General features: G+C 44.7%; 1 protein-coding gene across 2 annotated transcripts in view; it reads right to left on the bottom strand.

Moving 5' to 3' along the window:
• kcnn1a (potassium intermediate/small conductance calcium-activated channel, subfamily N, member 1a) overlaps window positions 1-20,278 on the bottom strand; it is a gene marked incomplete at both ends in the record, with an annotated part of 41,781 nt that overhangs the window by 12,886 nt on the left and 8,617 nt on the right. The window contains 3 exons of one of the 2 annotated variants that reach the window (XM_084446619.1): window positions 4,968-5,386; window positions 7,110-7,205; window positions 10,387-10,836. In XM_084446619.1, the coding sequence (XP_084302745.1) occupies window positions 4,968-5,386; window positions 7,110-7,205; window positions 10,387-10,836 (965 nt within the window). Of the gene's footprint in view, window positions 1-4,967; window positions 5,387-7,109; window positions 7,206-10,386; window positions 10,837-20,278 lie in introns of those variants that run through there. The other variant, XM_084446620.1, reaches the window with a different exon arrangement.

Below are 20,278 nucleotides of genomic sequence, written 5' to 3'. Positions count from 1 at the left end.
TTGAAAAGATTTCAAGTCTATTTCATTAGTGGCAGGGGTTATTATGGGACATACATTTTGTCTACCCATCAATGTCCTAATCCTAACTCTAACCCACTAACACACCCTACCCCTACCCCTATCCCTAACCCTACAGAACACAAACGCAGGATTAAACAGCAATGTGATGACCTCATACAAAAAAGCTGGAATTCTAATTGCATTTGCACATCCAGCCAAAATGCAAGGCATGCACTTCAAATAAATTCTGGTAATAATCTTTAGTCAGCAGAATGAAAGTAGGCAGCAAAGACTATCAATTAGGCTACACAAAACCAAAATATCTGCTTGAGTTAGAAATCTGAGTGTAGCACATGCAACAGCAGGCGGAGCAAAGCCAGCACAACCAACCTGAAGAGAGAACACAGATATCAGCCATAAAAAGGCTTTCTCTTTGATTCTCTCATCACTGGGCCATCTCCAAGATGCCTGGGCAGCTTAGGATTGACTGATTGGCCAATTGATTGATTGATTCATTGATTGATTGATTGGTTGATTGGTTGATTGATTGACTGATTGACTGATTGTTTGCTTGACTTATCTCCTTGTTACGTGCCTCCTCAGCAGCCCTGATACGACACTATACACCCATATTTCACACAGCGATGAAAGCATACACGTTACAAAACAGTCGAATGTTAACCCCTCTGGAGACTGGAGACACAGAAAAGCAGAATGTTTGTGATGTAGAAAGGTTTACGTCAGGTTTGTGCCCTATCTCCGACGTGTTCCTGAGGTCAGATTCGGCCTGTGATGTAATGACACCCTCGGATGTCCCTTGCTGTGACCTAAGAGTGGCCAGTAACTCAAGTCTTGTAATCTGCAATGGGGAGGGAAAGTCTTAACTTTCCACAGATTGTTACATGACCAAATGTCCTCTGTTGGAGCCAGGTGAGAAACAATAGTCTCATGTTGCCTTGAAAAAGAGTATTCTGTTTCACTTGAAGAGCGTGTGAGTTTGGGTGAGAGCTAGAGAAAGAGAAAGAGAGGAAGAGAGAAAGAAAGTCAGAAAGTGCAAGAGAGAGAATGAGAGAGAGAGTAGAGTGGAAGAGGAGAAAGGGCAGGAGACAAGGCAGGCATGCAGGTGCAGCCAAGAGTATCTGCCTGGGTTAGGCCTGCAGGACTGGCGCAGGGAGGAGCGAGGGGAGTGGTCAGTAGAGGGGCTGATGGGTACAGTAGTAGCCCCCCCACCCCCCCCCCCCCAACACCTCCATTAAGGTGTATTCCGGATGGACGCCATGCTCGTCCAATGTCACATCGTTCTGCCCTGTCAGTCTGACATCAAAGCACATAGCAGCTCTGGAGACAAAGTCACACACTTTGGGAAAACAAGCGCCTCTTTACAGCTCAAGTCGTTAAGTTTAAGAGATGATGGGTTGGAGGGACAAGCCATACCGTGGAAACTTGAAGACATCCATGCTGTTTCATAGTTTACCAGGGATGAACAACACTCTGACTGGAGACACTGCATTCACCTCAAAAACAACAACCGCACAACTGTTCTGGAAACGGTGCTAGAATGGATAGCAACACCTTCAGTCGCTTCACTTGAATTGAAGACTGACTGAAGCCTGACTGTTACTGTAGGTCACGTGCTTGGAACAGAGGTCAAACCTTGTCACTCACTTCCTTCCGGCTTTCGTTCAGAGCAGACGCTTTTGTTGCTTGCTCCTGCTCTTGTATTTTTCTATCTCCCCTTACACTTTGTAGTTCTTCTTTTTTCTGTGGATTTTCGAATCTAAACATGGAATTGTAACTGTAACTGCCTTGTACTGTAGTTTGTAACTGCCTTGTAATGTATTTTGTATGTCGTAATTGTCTTGTATTTTGTATGTATTGCATTTTGTATGTCGCTCTTTCTTCCTTTGTATGTGTTATTTGTATTGTAAAGCGCTTTGTGCATTCGTGCTGTGAAAGGAGCTATATAAATAAAACTTACTTACTTACTTACTTACTTACTTGTACTGCTTACTTAGACAAATTAAACCCAAATCAAAAGCCAAAAATGCTATTTTGAACCACGAATGACTTGACATTTCTTTTCTACTGATGGACGCACCATATGCATCTATATCTGAGATTCCATCACCGTGGTGGGGAGAAAAATGAATAAACTGGTAGCCGTGACAACATCATTCAATCAGTCCAGCCAGAGAGACATGATGGGATGGTAATGTGTTCCTCAGAAAATCTCTGAAGTAAACGCTAAGAGAGGCTCCATTATGGATCTATAACAATTGCATAAGGCAGCAGAATGAAAACAGAGAATGGCCCTGAGGCGCACTGTGAAGGTGACTTGAAGGAGCTGCTCCATTTTAGCACTGTCTCCCTCCTCCTCCTCCTACCAAGACACTGTTTAGAAGAGACGCTGCTCCAACCATAACGTCAGCCTCTACCAGTCTGACTGTCTCCTAGCCTCTATCAGTCTGACTGTCTCCTAGCCTCTACCAGTCTGACTGTCTCCTAGCCTCTATCAGTCTGACTGTCTCCTAGCCTCTACCAGTCTGACTGTCTCCTAGCCTCTATCAGTCTGACTGTCTCCTAGCCTCTACCAGTCTGACTGTCTCCTAGCCTCTATCAGTCTGACTGTCTCCTAGCCTCTACCAGTCTGACTGTCTCCTAGCCTCTATCAGTCTGACTGTCTCCTAGCCTCTACCAGTCTGACTGTCTCCTAGCCTCTACCAGTCTGACTGTCTCCTAGCCTCTATCAGTCTGACTGTCTCCTAGCCTCTACCAGTCTGACTGTCTCCTAGCCTCTATCAGTCTGACTGTCTCCTAGCCTCTACCAGTCTGACTGTCTCCTAGCCTCTATCAGTCTGACTGTCTCCTAGCCTTTAACATCTACCAGTCTGACTGTCTCCTAGCCTCTAGCCTCTATCAATCTGATTGTCTCCTAGCCTCTAGCCTCTACCAGTCCGACTGTCTCCTAGCCTTTAACCTCTACCAGTCTGACTGTCTCCTAGCCTCTATCAATCTAATTGTCTCTTAGCCTCTATCCGTCTGACTGTCTCCTAACCTCTATCAATCTGATTGTCTCCTAGCCTCTAGCCTCTACCAGTCTGACTGCCTCCTAACCTCTAGCCTCTACCTGTCTGACTGTCTCCTAACCTCTAGCCTCTTCCAGTCTGACTGTCTCCTAACCTCTAGCCTCTACCAGTCTGACTGTCTCCTAACCTCTAGCCTCTACCAGTCTGACTGTCTCCTAACCTCTAGCCTCTACCAGTCTGACCCCCCCCCCCCCCCCCCCCCCCCCAATCAGGGCAGCAGTGGCGCCAGCTCAGTGTAGGATGACAGGGGTTCCACGGCTAGAGAACGAGAACTCACATGGTATCCCTAGGGAGCAGCATAGTGGGGAAATAGAAAGTACAACATTATACACACACACACACACACACACACACACATACACATAGACACACACCCAAACACACATACACATGTTATTTTGGCACTGAATCTATGGCTGGACTGCCTTGTGACATGCACTGCCACAACCAGAGTTTGGCACAGTGTCTGTGTGTGTGCGTGAGGATGTGTGAGAGTGCGAATGTCGTGGGAATATCAGCTCTGCTGGCCTCGTTAACACAGCTACAGTACATTACTACAGAATCCCGATATAATACAATTCACAATGCCCGTGGGGTTCCACACTTCCAAGGTTTCAGGTTCTAGGGATCCATCAGTAACTTTGGGAGATCCCTGTGGTTGATATGAGACCACATTAAAAACCAACACCAAATGCTCTCTATTCAGACTTTTAAGCTGCTATACTAGCAACTCGTTCCTTCGTTTGAAGCTAACATTACATTCTACACAGGGCTGGGATTTATTAGACTACCCGTTTGTGTGGCAGAGAGGAACAGAGAGTTGTTCTGGTTGTGTGCCAACAACACCTGAGGTGAACTAGGCTGACAGCTGTTGTTGGGGGAAGTGGGGGAGTGGCGGAACGCGGAAGTGTGTTCTGATTGGACCGGAACAGGCCAGCCCAGGGGGATTAAGGGTGGGAGTGGTTAGTGAGCAGTGTTAGGTGTTAGGAGCGGGAGCAGGAGGTCAGGGGAGGAAAGAGAGGGGCTTAGTAAATTCAGACAAGACAAATCATTGGAGGAATCCTGGCGGGATGGCTTCGCTGACAGCCTGACATAACAGGCCTCATCTCAGAGGATAGGACCACCCCCCTCCTCTCTCCTTCAAACTAAACAAACAAACTGAAACATCAAAGTGGGCCGAACTCCAAAACGCAAGACTGAAAAAAAGAGTGTTCCTCCACCCCTTCAGATAGGAATCCTGAGTTCAGTCTGCTGGAGAGGGGAGTCAGGGGAGTCAGAGGAACCGCACTGGGAGATTCATTTTACCAAAACAAACCATTCAGCAAACAAACAATTAGTCACTCATGAATAATGGAGAGCATCATAACGAGGACTGGGGATAAGAGGAGGAGAGAGGAGGAGGAGGGGGAGGAGGAAAAGAGAGGAGGAGGGATGAGGAGACGAAGAGGAGAGGAGTAGGGATGAGGAGAAGAGAGGAGGAGAGGAGGAGGAGAGGCGTAGAGATGAGGAGAGAGTGTGTGTGTGTGTGTGTGTTTGTGTGCTTATGAGTTTGTGTGCATGCATGTGCTTGTGTGTGGGAGAGAGAGAGAGAGAGAGAGAGAGAGAGAGAGTGTGTGTGTGTGTGTGTGTGGGACACAGAGGAAAGAGAGGACAGGAGTACAGTGCACCACGGTGAGGTGACGAGGTGGTTGCATGTGTGTTGTGCGTGAGGTGTGTGTGTGTGTGTGTGTGTGTGTGCGCGCATTGTGTGTGTATGTCGATGTGTGGCGTGTGTGTGTGTGTGCGTGCGCGCACGTGTATGTGTGTATGTCGGTGTATGTCGGTGCGTGTCTGTGTATGTGTGTGTGTCTGTGTGTGTGTGTATCAGCCCTCTGGCCTTACCTCTCACACACGCGGACCGTCCAAGCTGCAATGATCCAGGAGGATATGGAGAAGACCAGCAGCACGGTGCCGGGGCAGATGGTCATCAGCGTCTTCATAACGAAGCGCGTGTTGAAGTTGATCTTGTTGAGCGCTCCGATGCTACGCGACGACGCATCGGTGAACAGCTTGCTGTGCAGCAGCATGACTCTACCGATCAGGTAGAGGCGCAGGAACATGGGGATGGAGAGGATGATGTCCACGTCCGCGTCGGCCACCGACGGCGTGTAGGTGAAGGCCAGCCTGGCGGTCCAGGTGAACACGTACTGGCCGGGGATGGGGTGGATGGCGCACACCAGCAGCTCCAGCACGATGAAGAAGATGCGCTCGTACGTCATGGCTATCCGCCAGTCATCCGCACCGTTGTCCACCATGAACAGCTGAGGAGGAGGAGGGAGACGAGGAGGACGAGGAAGGGGGGGAGGAGGAAGAGGAGGAGGAAGAGGAGGAGGAGGAAGAGGAGGAAGAGGAAGAGAAGGAAGAGGAGGAGGAAGAGAAGGAAGAGGAGGAGGAGAAAGAGGAGAGGGAAGAGAAGGAAGAGGATGAGAAGGAAGAGGAAGAGAGGGAAGTGGAAGAGAAGGAAGTGGAGGAAGAGGAAGAGGAGGAGGAAGAAGAAAAGGAAGAGGAAGAGAAGGAAGAGGAGGAGGAGGAGGAAGAGGAGGGGGAAGAGAAGGAAGAGGAAGAGAGGGAAGAGGAAGAGAAGGAAGAGGAGGGGGAAGAGGAGGAGGAAAAAGAGGAGAGGGAAGAGAAGGAGGAGGAGGAACAGAAGGGAGAGAAGGAAGAGGAGGAGGAAGAGGAGTTGGAAGAGGAAGCGAAGGAAGAGGAGAAGGAAGAGAAGGAAGAGAAGGAAGAGGAGGATCAGAAAACAGAGGAGGACCAACAGGAGAAGGAAGAAGAAGACACATACGGTATGGCTTGGGACTATGCTACCTCCTTAGGACTATGCTACCTCCTTGGGACTATGCTACCTCCTTGGGACTATGCTACCTCCTTGCCAATTCACTACCCGTTTTTTTCAGTTTTGTTTTGTGCTGTTTTGTTGTTCCGTTGACCCAAAATCTACTTGTTTTCATCTGAACAGATGCAAAGATGAGTTACAGTAAAACACATCATTCCAGACCCCATTTCCTGCAAACATATGCAAAACACCATCATTTGGGGCTTTTGGTAGCAAGTCTTTACCATTTTGACCCCTTTTTAAACTGGAACCTTGGTACACTGTATTGCCCAATCGCAGGGGATGGCCCCATACATCTGCACCAAGCCAGAAACATCTTTGAAGCGAAGTAGGGGGAATGCATTCTGGGGCAATTCCAGCCAAGGAGTTTTTATCTGGGCCAATGAGCCATTTCAAACTGGATAAATGAGAACATGTCATGCAGTGGTTCTTAGCTCAAAAAAATCGAGCACGGAGGATGTCTCCAGGACATTGTTGTCTGACACTCAGAGCAGACAAGATAGGCAGCCACTCTGCACATCCCTTGAAGTAGCTCTAGCTAGCATTAGCTCTAGCTAGTATTAGCAAGCTACTTTTTTGCTGCAAACTTTTAATACTCTTGTTCTCTACATGCCTTCATGTGAGTTGTTGTTACCACTTGCACAAATGGATCACCTAATAACTACTATAGGTGATCAGATTGTCCTAAATCAAATCAAACTTTATTTGTCATGTTTACATGTCCTAGTTTAATGCAAGAGAAGTTGTTTAATGTAGGAGGACAGTAGTGTATTTGTTTATCTCAGCCTCTAGTGCTTTTGCTGCTCTGCTGGTGAATTGTTATCTGCCTGTTTTAGAAGTAACCAGGAAAACTATTCTAGGAGGAGGGTGGGTCTTAAGGTTATACAGTCAAAACACCCCGTGTTTTCAGATTTCAATAAATAATTCAAAAGCACGTCCTCCACCCCAAACTGTTCACTGCAGTATGAGGTACTGAGAAATGGTCACGCCTGCATTTTGGGACTGCATTTTGTGGCGGTACAAAGAATTCTGAGAGAAATGTTAATGATTTGCACATTAATGGTAACAGCAACATCCAGTGCAGTGAGATAAACTCAAATACTCTGAAAATGACTCAAGTGTCGTGACAGCAGAAAGGGACTCACCTGGATCTCACGGGCATGGTACATTATTATAAGACCAAGCAATATAACAGTGGAAAGGCTGATAAGGCATTTCAGTGCAAATGAGTACGAAGATTCCTGTGGAGAGAGACAAACACAGATCAGAAATACAGTTACTTTGAAGAGTACACATACAGTATGCAAGATATAACCATGTCATTCTGAAGAGTATACATAATAAGATATAACCTAGTCATTCTGAAGAGTATACATAATAAGATATAACCATGTCATTCTGAAGAGTATACATAATAAGATATAACCTAGTCATTCTGAAGAGTATACATAATAAGATATAACCTAGTCATTCTGAAGAGTATACATAATATGATATAATCATGTCATTCTGAAGAGTATACATAATATGATATAATCATGTCATTCTGAAGAGTATACATAATGAGATATAACCTAGTCATTCTGAAGAGTATACATAATAAGATATAACCTAGTCATTCTGAAGAGTATACATAAGATATAACCATGTCATTCTGAAGAGTATACATAATAAGATATAACCATGTAATTCTGAAGAGTATACACATATTCAAGATGTAACCAGTATGAATTCAGCCCACCCGCACAATCGAATTGCTAGCTTTTCGGTGGCGTAGGTGGCTAAAGCGGTATTTATGAGATGGTGTCCAAGCAGACGATGAGCCACAAGGTCAATGTGACTGGTGGTGAAGTGTTCAGTTCACCGATGCCTACAGAGACGGAATTGGTTTGCCTCAACAAATCTGACAGCGTTGAGCCCCATCTATCTACTAATGCCAGGAGTCTGTCTGTATGTCTGTCTGTATTTCGATTCTCTCAAAAACTGGGCACTGTATGAAGTTCAAATTCGGCAGGTGTATTACCACCTAGCAACCAGACGGTGCGGTGCCAAAATGGAAGGAGTTGATTTTCTTGAGAACCAGGCGCTGTATGAATTGGGCAGGTGTATTGCTCAGGACTCAAGGAAGTGCAGTGCCGACTGTGATTTGAACGGGCAGTTCTCAAGAAAGCTGCAAACAGCAATACCGGAGGCCATGCAATCGGCCCGTTCAAAACAGGCAGTGTTATATGCCATCTAGCAGCCAGAGGGCGCTGTGCTGGGTTTTGAGCGGGCACTGAACTAGTCTGAATTAGAACTAGTCACCTATTTTTGACTCCCAAGAGAAACTGGGGGGATTCTACTTTACCAGGAGGGAAGATGAGCAACGAGGAAGTACTAGAATCATATAGAGAAGTGGAATTGTAGTGTTGCTATCTCAAAGGCTTGCTGGGGTTAGGGTTAGCTGCATTCATGCTTTATAAATACTGGCCCGTAGCTACAGTTGGCCAGCTATGCTACTGTATACTGTTCTACAAATTGCTTGCTATGACACAAGCTGTCCATGTATCTTGTTTATGACTCTTTGCAGGCAATATTGCTTGCTGACACTTTCTGAAGTGTGGAAACTTGAGGAAAGAAACTTGGGCATCACGACTACCTGACTTTGCCTACTTGTGTTCAGGGAATCAGAACCACATATCCCAAAATACATGTAGCACTAATAAAGACAAGCGAGGGATTGTGCATGTTGCTCAGTATGGAGGTGTCAGGACCTGGGAGTAGTAGGGGTGTGGGATTATCGCTAGTTACAGGGCTCTTCTGCAGATCTGCTCTGTTCATTAGCAGAAGGAGAACCACATAGATGAAAAGACAGCTAGCTAGGCTTCACCACAGCGCATGTGTGTGTGTGTGTATGTGTGTGTGTGTGTGTGTGTGTGGGGGGGGGGTCCCCTCTGTTGGTAAAATGCTGGTTGATAAATCAGTTTAATAGCTGCTATGGTAATGATGGCTGGGCCAAAATCGCCATCCCAACAACTGAAATAATCACTCATAATGGTTGTCACAACGAACAGCAGCTATTACTCTCTTGTTGAGAGCGACAGGGCTCCATACTGATCTGTTCCAAGGGGGAGGAAGTCAAGTCATCTATATGAATATGAGCCAGTACACTGATCAGTCACGCTACCAATCTCTCTCCCACACGCACACACATAATAAATACAGTACACACACACACATACAGTTAGAGGCAGAAAGCAATTTAGCAGGTGTACTGTATTTTTAGCAATCAACTAGATTGCTTTGCCCACAAGGTCTAGACGCTGTAATATGTATTGACTAAATCAATTAATCCACCTGCCAGCAGTTCAAGGATGTTCAGTCCAAAAGCTATGTCCTTCCAACTCATACCCCCTTCCTCCATCTCACTCCTCCATCCCTCCAACTCCTACTCCTTCCTCCAATTCCTCACCCCTTCCTCCAACTCCTCCCCCCTCCTTCCAATAATCAATAACATCACACATTACAGACAAAAGTGTACAGGTGTGCAAAGGTTGCCTACACACAACCCTTTTTATGCGAGAATGTTTTTTTCCTCGCGGTTGGCCGTGTGCTCATGGAAGGCACGGAATTCCGTCTGGAAGGCATTCCGTCCAGAGTTGAGACTGGGGTACAGGGTGACTGTTTCTGGGGAAGCCTTTAAGGGGGGGACTTACCTGTTACCCAAGAGACTACGGGAGAAAGGAGCAGAGACAGTGACACCACTCGCTCCAGCTAATCAGTTTTGAAGGATGCTTTGGATCTAAATATCCCTTTTTTCATTATTTTCTAAAGGGAAAAAAAGCCATGAAGTGATTGCATATTGCTGTGCTAACACTTCAAACAGAGATCTTCCATGTGAAATTACATTTTTGGTGGTGTTTGTCTTTAAAGGTGCAGTATGTATTGTCCTGGCCTTATGTTGTATGTAATAATTGGATAAACGGATCTTGAATCTATGTTAAACGTTCTGCGCTATGAGCTTGCTACAAGCCAGCTGTGAGCTAGCAACGAGGGCTATTTCCATCTGCCAAGTAAAATTCATCTCATGGTTTGTGGGTTTGGATCTCATCACACTTGGAATCAGGTGTGGCAATGCCTCCAAGCTGTTTTTTGTTGTTGTTGTTAAATGTTTTTATGCATTTAAATGATAATTTGAAACAACTGCTGTAGCAGAGCCAAACAGTGATCTACAAAGACTCAGGAGCTCAATCACTTATCCCTCTCAATTAATCATAGCAATAGCAATATTTAAAACCGTAATTGAGTACGGGTGGCTTTTGATTGGGCCCTTCCATTTTAGAAGTGCTCTAACTCATGTAGATGTACATAGAGGATGCATACGTACATGCAGCAACCCCCCCCCCACCCCAATCCCCCCACCCCTCCCCGAGGCCCACCTACCTTAGTATAAACCCCCCAGGACAGTTCAGTCTCCGTTACCATGACGACAATCCCGAACATCCCGAAGATGAGTGCGTAGTCACTAAGCCTCTTGCGCTTCTCAAACAGCGCCCTCCGGTGACCCAGCCTGTAGCCTATGTCCTTGTTCTTCTTCTGGGCGCCCCCGCCCCCCTCCCTGACCAGGCTCTCATTGGACGCCTTGCTGGGGTCCTCGCCGTTTCCCTTGGAGACCACCACCTCGAGGCCGGAGCTGTGCAGTGTCTGCAGAGGCTGGGTCTCGGAGTCGAGCTCGGCCAGGTTGCGTCTGGAGGAGGCCAGGCTGCCCAGCGGTCTCACCACGCCGCCATTGTACTTACAGGTGTTCATGGCTATCTGGGGTGGTCGGCCACTGCTCTCTGAGAGGGAGGGCTTGGATCCAACATGGCTCAGCTTCTGCTGCTCAGGGGTGGCCTGGCGGAGATACAAAAACGCAGCAAGTGTTAGAGAAACCCACAGGAGGAAACACCAAAACATCTGTAACAGCTTTCAACACAACTCTCTTGTCTGAGAGTAACATCCAAGCCGTGCTCAAAAGCCACATTTCAACATCCGTCAGCTGCACCCTCCTCCGTTCCTTCCTTACTCCTCCTCTCCTCCACTTCCACACTCCTCTCCTCCATAACTCCTCTCATCCAGCCCTCCTCCACCCCTCCTCCGAAGCTTACCTCTAGCTACTCAACCTGCTGTCCCCCGGGAGCAGCATCAGGGTACGACGGCAGAAACACCTGCATTATGGATGGCCATAGACGTATAAATAAAACCACAGGACTCGTGGTAGACTCTACAAAGTGCAGAAAATTGAATCTTCCATTGAGGCTCCACAAATTTGCTCATGAAAGATTGATGACCTTGTTTCCTGGTAAAGAAACAGGAGAGACGATGGAGGCTTCCAGAGGATGGAGAGAGTAAAGGAGTGGTGGAATCGGACGGGCCAGAAAAAGTTCCTTACGGTGTTTGTAACGGCTAAACGAGGCCTCATCCTCTTCCTCCACTTCTCTCCTGACCTCTTCCACTCTTATCCATATCCTCCCCTTCTCTCCTCTCCTCCTCTGCTCCTTCTCTGCTTCTCTCCTCCACCTCCTCCTCCACGTATTTCCTTCCTGGTGGTTTTATGTAGACAGGGACCACCCTCTTGGGAAGCAAGCCCTCCCTGTGTGCAGTAAGCCCATGCATCAACCTTGATCCACAACCATGTTCTCTTGTCTTAATGGTAGATACTATATGCAGTGTTTAAGTGGGAGAGCAGTCACAGACACAGCAGGCTGGAGACATGCAGCACAACCCTCGCCCCAGCCATGACACACCGATACACTAAAGCTGCCTACACATAAGATTTGCTCTTTGCTCAAGCGAGGTAGAGCATGGCGCAGAGGCAACGTGCAGGTATACTACCACCAATCATTGCAAAATGAGTATTTGTTACGCAACATATCAACTTATCAGTATTGTCAAAATGAAATGCCAAAAAACGTATGGTTATGCCAGACAGCTTGTGTTCCCAAATAAATGTTAAGCTAGTTTGATACATTGTTTGACTGCCTGTCACCATCCAGTCATGAATAACGCTATGCACTAGCTGTGCGCTAGTGTATGAATAAGCCCAGCTTACTGCTGCTTCAGACGAACAAACAAGTTAGTTTTTTGTGAACAAGTTTATTAATTTGTTTTGCCAACTGTTAACATAACAATATAGTAAGCTAATCTGTATTACATATTCACCTGAAAAAATATTAAAACTTAATAAAGTGATGATATTAAGGGGCAGATGAACGTTTGCAGGCGCAGCGTTAACAGCGTCTTGGGCAGTCCACAGAAAGCGCGCGTTGTGCATCTTCAGTTTGCGTTGGATGTACAAAGCCTGCGCCTCGGTGCGCAATCAGCGCATGACACCGCCCTCAAACCGTAATGTGCTCGGGGAAAATATAGCGACTTGCTGTATGCAGTCTTCCCAGATAGCAAGCGGATCTGGGCCATATATGGGCCGGAACTAAGCCACAAGGGCCAGATCTGGCCTGTATATGGCCCAGATCCGCTTGCTATCTGGGTTGCTTTGTCCATAACTACCTCTGTGTAACTGACTGCTTTAAATTATGAGGACAGACGTGGTAGGCTATCTTTAGGCTGGTCATTGCTGATGGTTTAACACAATGATCACATCGGCCATGTATCTTATGCGCAAGTGCATTGTCGGCTATCTCTGGCATCTATTCATTTTCTAAAGCCAATTGTTTGCAAAAACTTGTAGCCCTGAATGGTGCCAATTGTGATCAGTGAATGTCTACATTGTGAATGCTACAGTTTTTATCCACGTTATAATCCTAATTTACTGCATTTGAATAATTTCAGACCTTAATACATCGAGACATATTAAATCTATCTGAGACCAATTTGGTTAGTGGCCTATGCAACCTTGGAAATATCAGTGTTGCACAAATATCGGATTATCAAACATATTGAATAATAATTGCCGCTCCATGCATGCAGTTCATAAAACCGTATGTTCATAATTAACAGAGGATATGGTTGTGTAGGCTGGTGGGTTATGCGCAACTGGATTACACCTGCTTTTCAAAGGAAGATAAATTTCACCGCAAAACAGCGCTTTACCCCCCAGTTTTCATACATAGGACAGGATATTAGCCTAATCAGTCTCTACGCGTTCACACCCACCTTTCCCTTGACCCTCCCATTAATGCATATGCATGAGTGGGAAAGCGCAACTTGCCCTTCTGTGCTCCTGCAACAGGCAGAATGTGGTTCATGCCATGTTGTCAGGCGTACGGCGCGACAAAATAACGGCAAAAACAGGCGCTAACATGATGTTAGTAGCCTACGTCTGCCCCTAACAGTCGTAGCCCCAAAATTACTACCGGAGACTGTCTGCCTTGCAGTCTACACAGCTGTTATCTCATTGGTTGCGCTTTGAAGGATGAGGTCAAAGTTGAAATAATCTGAACTTTTAGTGCAGCACGAGTGGCAATTTTGAGCGGTGCGTGACGCCAAGGGTAGCGTTTCTACATTGTTGGGCGGCACCCCATAGGAAAACAATGGCACATCCAGCACAGCGTAGATCAGCGATTTTACCGATGATTATTTGTAGATGCCTTAACCTTGGCTGACTAGCTGCTGCTACTGTAAATTACTGGCTGGCTGTCTAGCTGGTTGACTGACTGGCTGATTGGCTGGCTGGCTGACTGACTGACTGGCTGGTTGCCTGGCTAGCTGGCTGTGCTAGCGAATGCTTCAATATTATTCTGATTGGCACAGCATCTAGCCCTGTATGAAATGGGGCCTTATAATCAAATTGAAAAGCCACAGTGCAGAACAGTTGAAATGAAGCACTGCAACCTGGCCTATTTCCTCTTTCTCCCATAATTCCACCCAACCCCCTTCAAACCAGCTCCAACTTTAGAATAGAGCACTCTTTAATAAAAGGGAACTATGCACACTGAAAACTTGAAAATAATCAACAACTTCAACGACTTCTAAACAGCACATTTCCATTGTTTTCACTCATAGATTTCTAAATCACATTTTTGCACAACTCTAAGCACAAATCGCATCATTTAGCACACTTTGTTCAACTGAAACCATGGCCTTCAAAATGCCACACCCTCATTATAATTGGTCTCACTCCTCACCTGTTCAAACTCTATTGGCAAAACACTTCAGTCATGTGTCTGAGCATAAAAAAGGCCACAGGTGACCTCTACTGTGTTGAAGGAAATGGAGTAGCATGGAAAACATGCCCAATGTTCTTATTGTAGTGTTTCTCATTTTATTTATTATGTATTATGTAAGTGCAATTACTGTGAGTTTTGCCAATATACTATAGGTAGCATTTGTGTATTCTCTGAACTCTAACAATGTTGCAATATCTAGCACATACAGTAAATGAGATACTCTCGGCCTGTCTGTCCTCTGGCCTGTCCTCTGGCTTGTCTGTCCTCTGGCCTGTCTGTCCTCTGGCCTGTCCTCTGGCCTGTCTGTCCTCTGGCCTGTCCTCTGGCCTGTCCTCTGGCCCTCTGTCTGGACTTCCTCTGACACCGTCAGCCTGACAGCATCCATATTTGGCACAGGTATCCGCAGGGGTCCCGGACAGACCATGACAGGGCCAGATTTTTAATTAATTTACATTTTGGCTCATTTTAACATAAAATACTGATCCAAGTCACCAACCAATATAAATACTGCTCCGAATAGAACCCCGCCCCCTGTGTTATAGCTGCCTACAATCGACTAAATGGCCAATTACTAATTGCTCCAACGGGTATCAGAACTGCTCTGGCCTGTCCGCCTGTCTGTCTCTCAGACACCATCGGCCAAACAGCATTCACATTTGGCACAGGTATCCGCAGGGGTCCCGGACAGACCATGACAGGGACAGATTTTTAATTAATTTTCGTTTGACTAATGTTACTGATTGCTCCAAAGGGTGTCAGAACTAACTATAGGTTTACAGTATGACTCTGGGAAGCTGGGTTGTTGTATCTATGTATTGAAGCTGGGTTGTTGTATGTATTGGTGTGTATTGGTGTTCAGTGTCTTGCCCAAGGACACTTCAACATGGAGCTGGGATTCAAAAAACTGCCGACCCTACAGTACGATCATTGGACGACCCGTTCTACCAATACATGGATTACCTGCTCTACCAATACATGGATTACCTGCTCTACCAATACATGGATTACCTGCTCTACCAATACATGGATTACCTGCTCTACCAATACATGGATTACCACACGGCCAAAAATGGGCATGGAGCCCAGGAGTCAATGATAATAATAATAATAATAATAATAATAATAATATCAAGGATAATAATAATAATAATAATAATAATATTAAGGATAATAATAATAATATTACGGATACTACTAATAATAATAATAATAATATTAAGGATAATAATAATAATAATAATAATAACTAGAAAGGGTGCTCAGAGAGCACAGGCCTCCGCACATTCTGCATTTTGTTGGTGTAACTAAATAGTTAAAGCCACACCTCAGTTTATACAGTGTATGTATTGGCTTACCACAGGATCCAGGCTAAGAAAAAGTTATTATTTTCCTAATAGTAAATGAGAAACAGATATTATTTTGTTTTGCATGCACCGAAAGATAAGATAATATGGTTTACTTAAACAGCAAATAAATAAAGTTGATATCTATCAACCTAAAGGTGATTGGACTCCCAGGCAGTACGGTAAACCTGGCAGAAGACCTAAAATGAAGTAAAGGAAAATAGTCCAAGAAATGGCCACGTTTTGTTTTAGTTTATGTACCTGCCCAGTGATTCAGGTAGCATATGATTTATATGTACTACCACAGGATCCAGGCTAAGAAAATGTAACTTTTCCTAATACAGTGTACCCTAACCCTTATCTGATTTGTTTCTTATGAATCAGACATTTTGTTTTACATGCATAGAAAGATAAGATAATACTATTTAAAGATAAAATAATACTTAAACAGCAAATAAATGAAGTTGATATCTAAGTTGATATCTATCTAGCTAAAGCTGATGTTACAAATTCCCTATTGTTTCTGTATTTGGTATAGGCGCACTCTAGACATCTCTAGTAGATCATTAGCACCCCATCAAAATGTTCACGAGTTATAACCGTTACAACACCACAGAACAAACTTTCCATAAAATTCAGTGGACAACAATATGCGTTTGTGATGAAGTAAGTTGCCCTTCATAGAGATTATTATAAAGATTATTAGTTAGTTTATGAAAGTGCCCTGTAGTAATGCATACATTTCGTTAAATCTATCGATTTAATGATAGGCCTAGCCTAGCATGCTAGAATCCTATTTTGATGACAAATGGCATTCTGTTCTTGACAAAAATGTGCTAATGTTGTGTTGTGATAATTAGCATTCTGTTTTCTGGTAATAATTAGCAATTAAAGCTTATAAGTTGAGTTAGCATTCAGGCATGTTAATGTGTGTGATGTAATGAAGGCAAACTAATAATAATAATAATAATAATAATAATAATACATTTTATTGATATAGCACACTCAAATCTCAAGGTGCTTCACAGAGTGCAGTAAAAAAGAAACACATAAAAACATAAAGGGCAATAACTGGCTAAAATAATTTAACATAATTAAAACTAGGATTAATGACAAATATTACATATGAAAATAAAATAAATCTAATAATAATAATAATAATAATCTAGTAGAAGGCGGCACGGAAGATTTATTTTTAGACTAGATTTAAATGCAGTGATGGATTCTGAGGCCCGGATGTTTCCTGGGAGCTGGTTCCACAGGCGTGGCCCCAGGGTGGAAAAGGCATGGTCACCCATTGTAGCCAACTTGATACAGGGGACAGCTAGCATGTTCAGTTCGCTGTCTGACCGGAGGGACCAAGATGGGGACTTGAGGGAAATGAGTTCTTGGAGGTAGGTGGGACCAGTGTGGTTGACAGCTTTGAATACCAGGAGGTTCAAATTACCATTCTAAATTTCAAAACTAGGTCTAATGGGATAAATGGCTCTGCAACAGTGTGTAGGCTACTATTTGTAAGGGCCCATGGCAAATTTGGGTCCAGGGCCTGAGCTCATGATGATCTGTCCATGGCTCTACCTCCTGAACCACAGCCGCCCCCAGATAGCCATATCATAGCTGTGTGTATAATTTTGGTGGAAAGCATCAGTTTTGAGAAGATGAGAACATGATTTTGACAAAACTCTTTTCAGTTTTGTTTCAGGAAACATGTTTAAACAATTTGGAAAAACTGTAATGTACTGTAGCTAATTAGCGTCTAGATAGATACTGATGAAGAAAAAAACATTCTTCACAAAGTTCCCTGTACCCCATACCCGAGTTGTAGCGATGTTTTCCCAGACCCTGATGTAGGAAAGACTGTAAGTCTCATCAAGACTGACAGCTAAGGACGCCCGATGTAACACCTGACACCTTCAAACTGGCAATAAAGGGTAGAACCTGAATCTCGCCTCTCGTCTTCTCTCTTTTGCCTCCTCCCCCTCTTCTCATATTCTCCTCTTCTCATCTCCCATCCTCTTCCTCTGCTCTCTCTATCTCACTCTCTCCATCCTTAGAGGCCAAAACAAGACAAAGCCCCGTGGAGCAGACAGTACTGGTTCTGTATGTTGTAGAGTGAATGGTCATTGTTGGGTCTAATAACTCTCTTAGTGTTCAACAGCCTCACAATGCTGCTCTAATTAGCCGGATGTGAGGCGCTGCCTCTACACAGGCACCTGACAGCTCGGCCTTAAGGGATCACTATAACCTCATTAGGCTCCCCTTTAGCTGGTAGCTAGATAGTACCAAACTACCTACAATAGCACACCCCTTCTCAAACCAGCTAGTAGCCTACCTAACTACCTAGCACACCCCTAGCCCAACCAGCTAGTACCTAACTACCTAGCACACCCCTAACCCAACCAGCTAGTACCTAACTACCTAGCACATCCTTAACCCAACCAGCTAGCACCAAACTACCTAGCACATCCTTAACCCAACCAGCTAGTACCTAACTACCTAGCACATCCTTAACCCAACCAGCTAGCACCAAACTACCTAGCACATCCTTAACCCAACCAGCTAGCACCAAACTACCTAGCACATCCTTAACCCAACCAGCTAGAACCAAACTACCTAGCACATCCTTAACCCAACCAGCTAGTACCTAACTACCTAGCACATCCTTAACCCAACCAGCTAGCACCAAACTACCTAGCACATCCTTAACCCAACCAGCTAGCACCAAACTACCTAGCACATCCTTAACCCAACCAGCTAGTACCTAACTACCTAGCACATCCTTAACCCAACCAGCTAGTACCTAACTACCTAGCACATCCTTAACTCAACCAGCTAGCACCAAACTACCTAGAACATGCTCAGCCCAACCATATTGCTACCTAGCACACCCCTAACCCCACCACATAGCTAGTAGCTACCTAACGACTTAGCATATCCCCAACCCAACCTGCTACAATAGTACCTAACTATCTAGCACATCCATAACCAAACCCAGCACATCCCTAATGCAACCACATGGCTAGAACCAAACTACCAAGCACATCCCCAACTCAACCACACCTCACACCAAATTCAAACAAGTACACAGTATACCTGTCGTCCCTCACCCAAATGCTGATGTTGTCAGAATGTATAGTTGTTAAATGTGTGAGTAGGTTTTTCTAGTTTTGATTAATCTAGAGCCGATCTAATTAATCTTGGCATATCATATTTTTGTTGGTCTAAAATGTAAGCATTTACAGTATTTAATAGTGAATTCAAAAATATTGAAAACATGTTACGCAATAGTGGTGAGGTCTGATGTCACTTTGTAGGCTGAAAAGGCCAAATTGGTGTGTAGTCCAAAATCCCTATGGGAAAAATGAATGGGATTTGAGAAAAATGAAAAAAAATATGGTCTGTGTTTAACAGAGACTCCCAGAATAGAGTATGTTTTGTTCTAAAAGTTAAAACACATCATTGAAGATGGGTTATGTGAATTTTGAAGCCTTTAGTTGGTTTGAGGTCGATGTTGCTAGTGACATGCTAAACATTTTTAAAACTGGACTACATATTAACTGTGATCACTCAGACCAACAAGCGTGATAACATGCTTAGTCTATTTTACAAATAGGAGTTTTTTTATTTGAAGGGTGGGTGCTGATATGCGAAAATTTACTTAATAGGTAAAACGATGGTGGGGCGAAAACAACGGTGTGGCAGTGTTAAAGTAATGACTCGGTGAACACACCGTCGATGCCCGAACACCGAGTAACACCGGCAACACCGACAACCGCGGCAAGCCGACTAAACACCTCAACCTTTGAACTCTGGATTTAGAGTGTAAACTGTGGATTTAGAAAGTAGACAGCATCCTGAGTAGAATAGATAATATTTTACAGAGACACCAAGCATACGTAGAAATGGGAAAAAGGGATTGTGACGACACGACATGTACACGCATGCACTAACGTACAGGGGCTGATCTAAAGTCCCTCCAATGGGATGATGAAGGGGAAAAAAACACTCTGGTAGCCCACAAAGCTCTCAATGTAAAAAAAAAACTGTTATATAATTATATGTAAATGTAACATTTCTGTAACATTTATATAATGCTATATAATTACATTATACATTACATCTATGTTTTCCTCTGCTTGACATCACAAATGACGTCACAAACTCTGGCTCACTGTTACACACAGACATCACTTCAACCAGCTGAATTTACTATCCTGAACGACAACAGCAGAGCACAACACATACAAGCCAAGTGATGGTCTGGAGAGGCATAAGTCATTGCAGAAGTAGCGTACAGTAAATCCTGCCAAAGAAAGAGGGAGAGAGAGAGATAGGGAGAGAGAGGATAGAGAGAGATGAGGGGTGTAGGTCATCTCAAAGCAGCCTACAGTAAATCTCGCCCTGGCTGGTTCTTTCTCTCCCCCAGCAGAAACGTCAATACGGAGCAGAGTGCTCGGGACAACCTATAGCCCAGCAGAATCAATACCATAACAAACTCAGTAAAGATTGACTTGGGAACACCATAGATACGTCCTGACTTAGATATATGACACAGGCAGGACAAACAAGACAGCGGGGGTTTGGTTTGCTGAGAGAGAGAGAGAGAGTAGACAGAGCGAGTAGAGAGTGAGATCAAGAGACCAAGAGAAAAAGAGATGTGGAAAGTGAGAGGTGGGAAGAGAGATGAAGAGAAAGAGAGAGAGATATGGGGAAAGGGGGAGAGAGGAGAGAGAGACGAAAGAGGGAGAGATGAGAGAGGGACGAAAGACGGAGAGCTGCTGAGAGAGATGGAGAGACAGAGACGGAGAAAGAGATGAGAAGAGACAG

This window comes from Borostomias antarcticus (genome assembly GCF_949987555.1).
Source record: "Borostomias antarcticus genome assembly, chromosome: 12".
NCBI lineage: Eukaryota > Metazoa > Chordata > Actinopteri > Stomiiformes > Stomiidae > Borostomias > Borostomias antarcticus.
The sequence above is the reverse complement of the archived record's forward strand: the minus strand, read 5'-3'. Positions and strand labels throughout refer to the sequence as shown.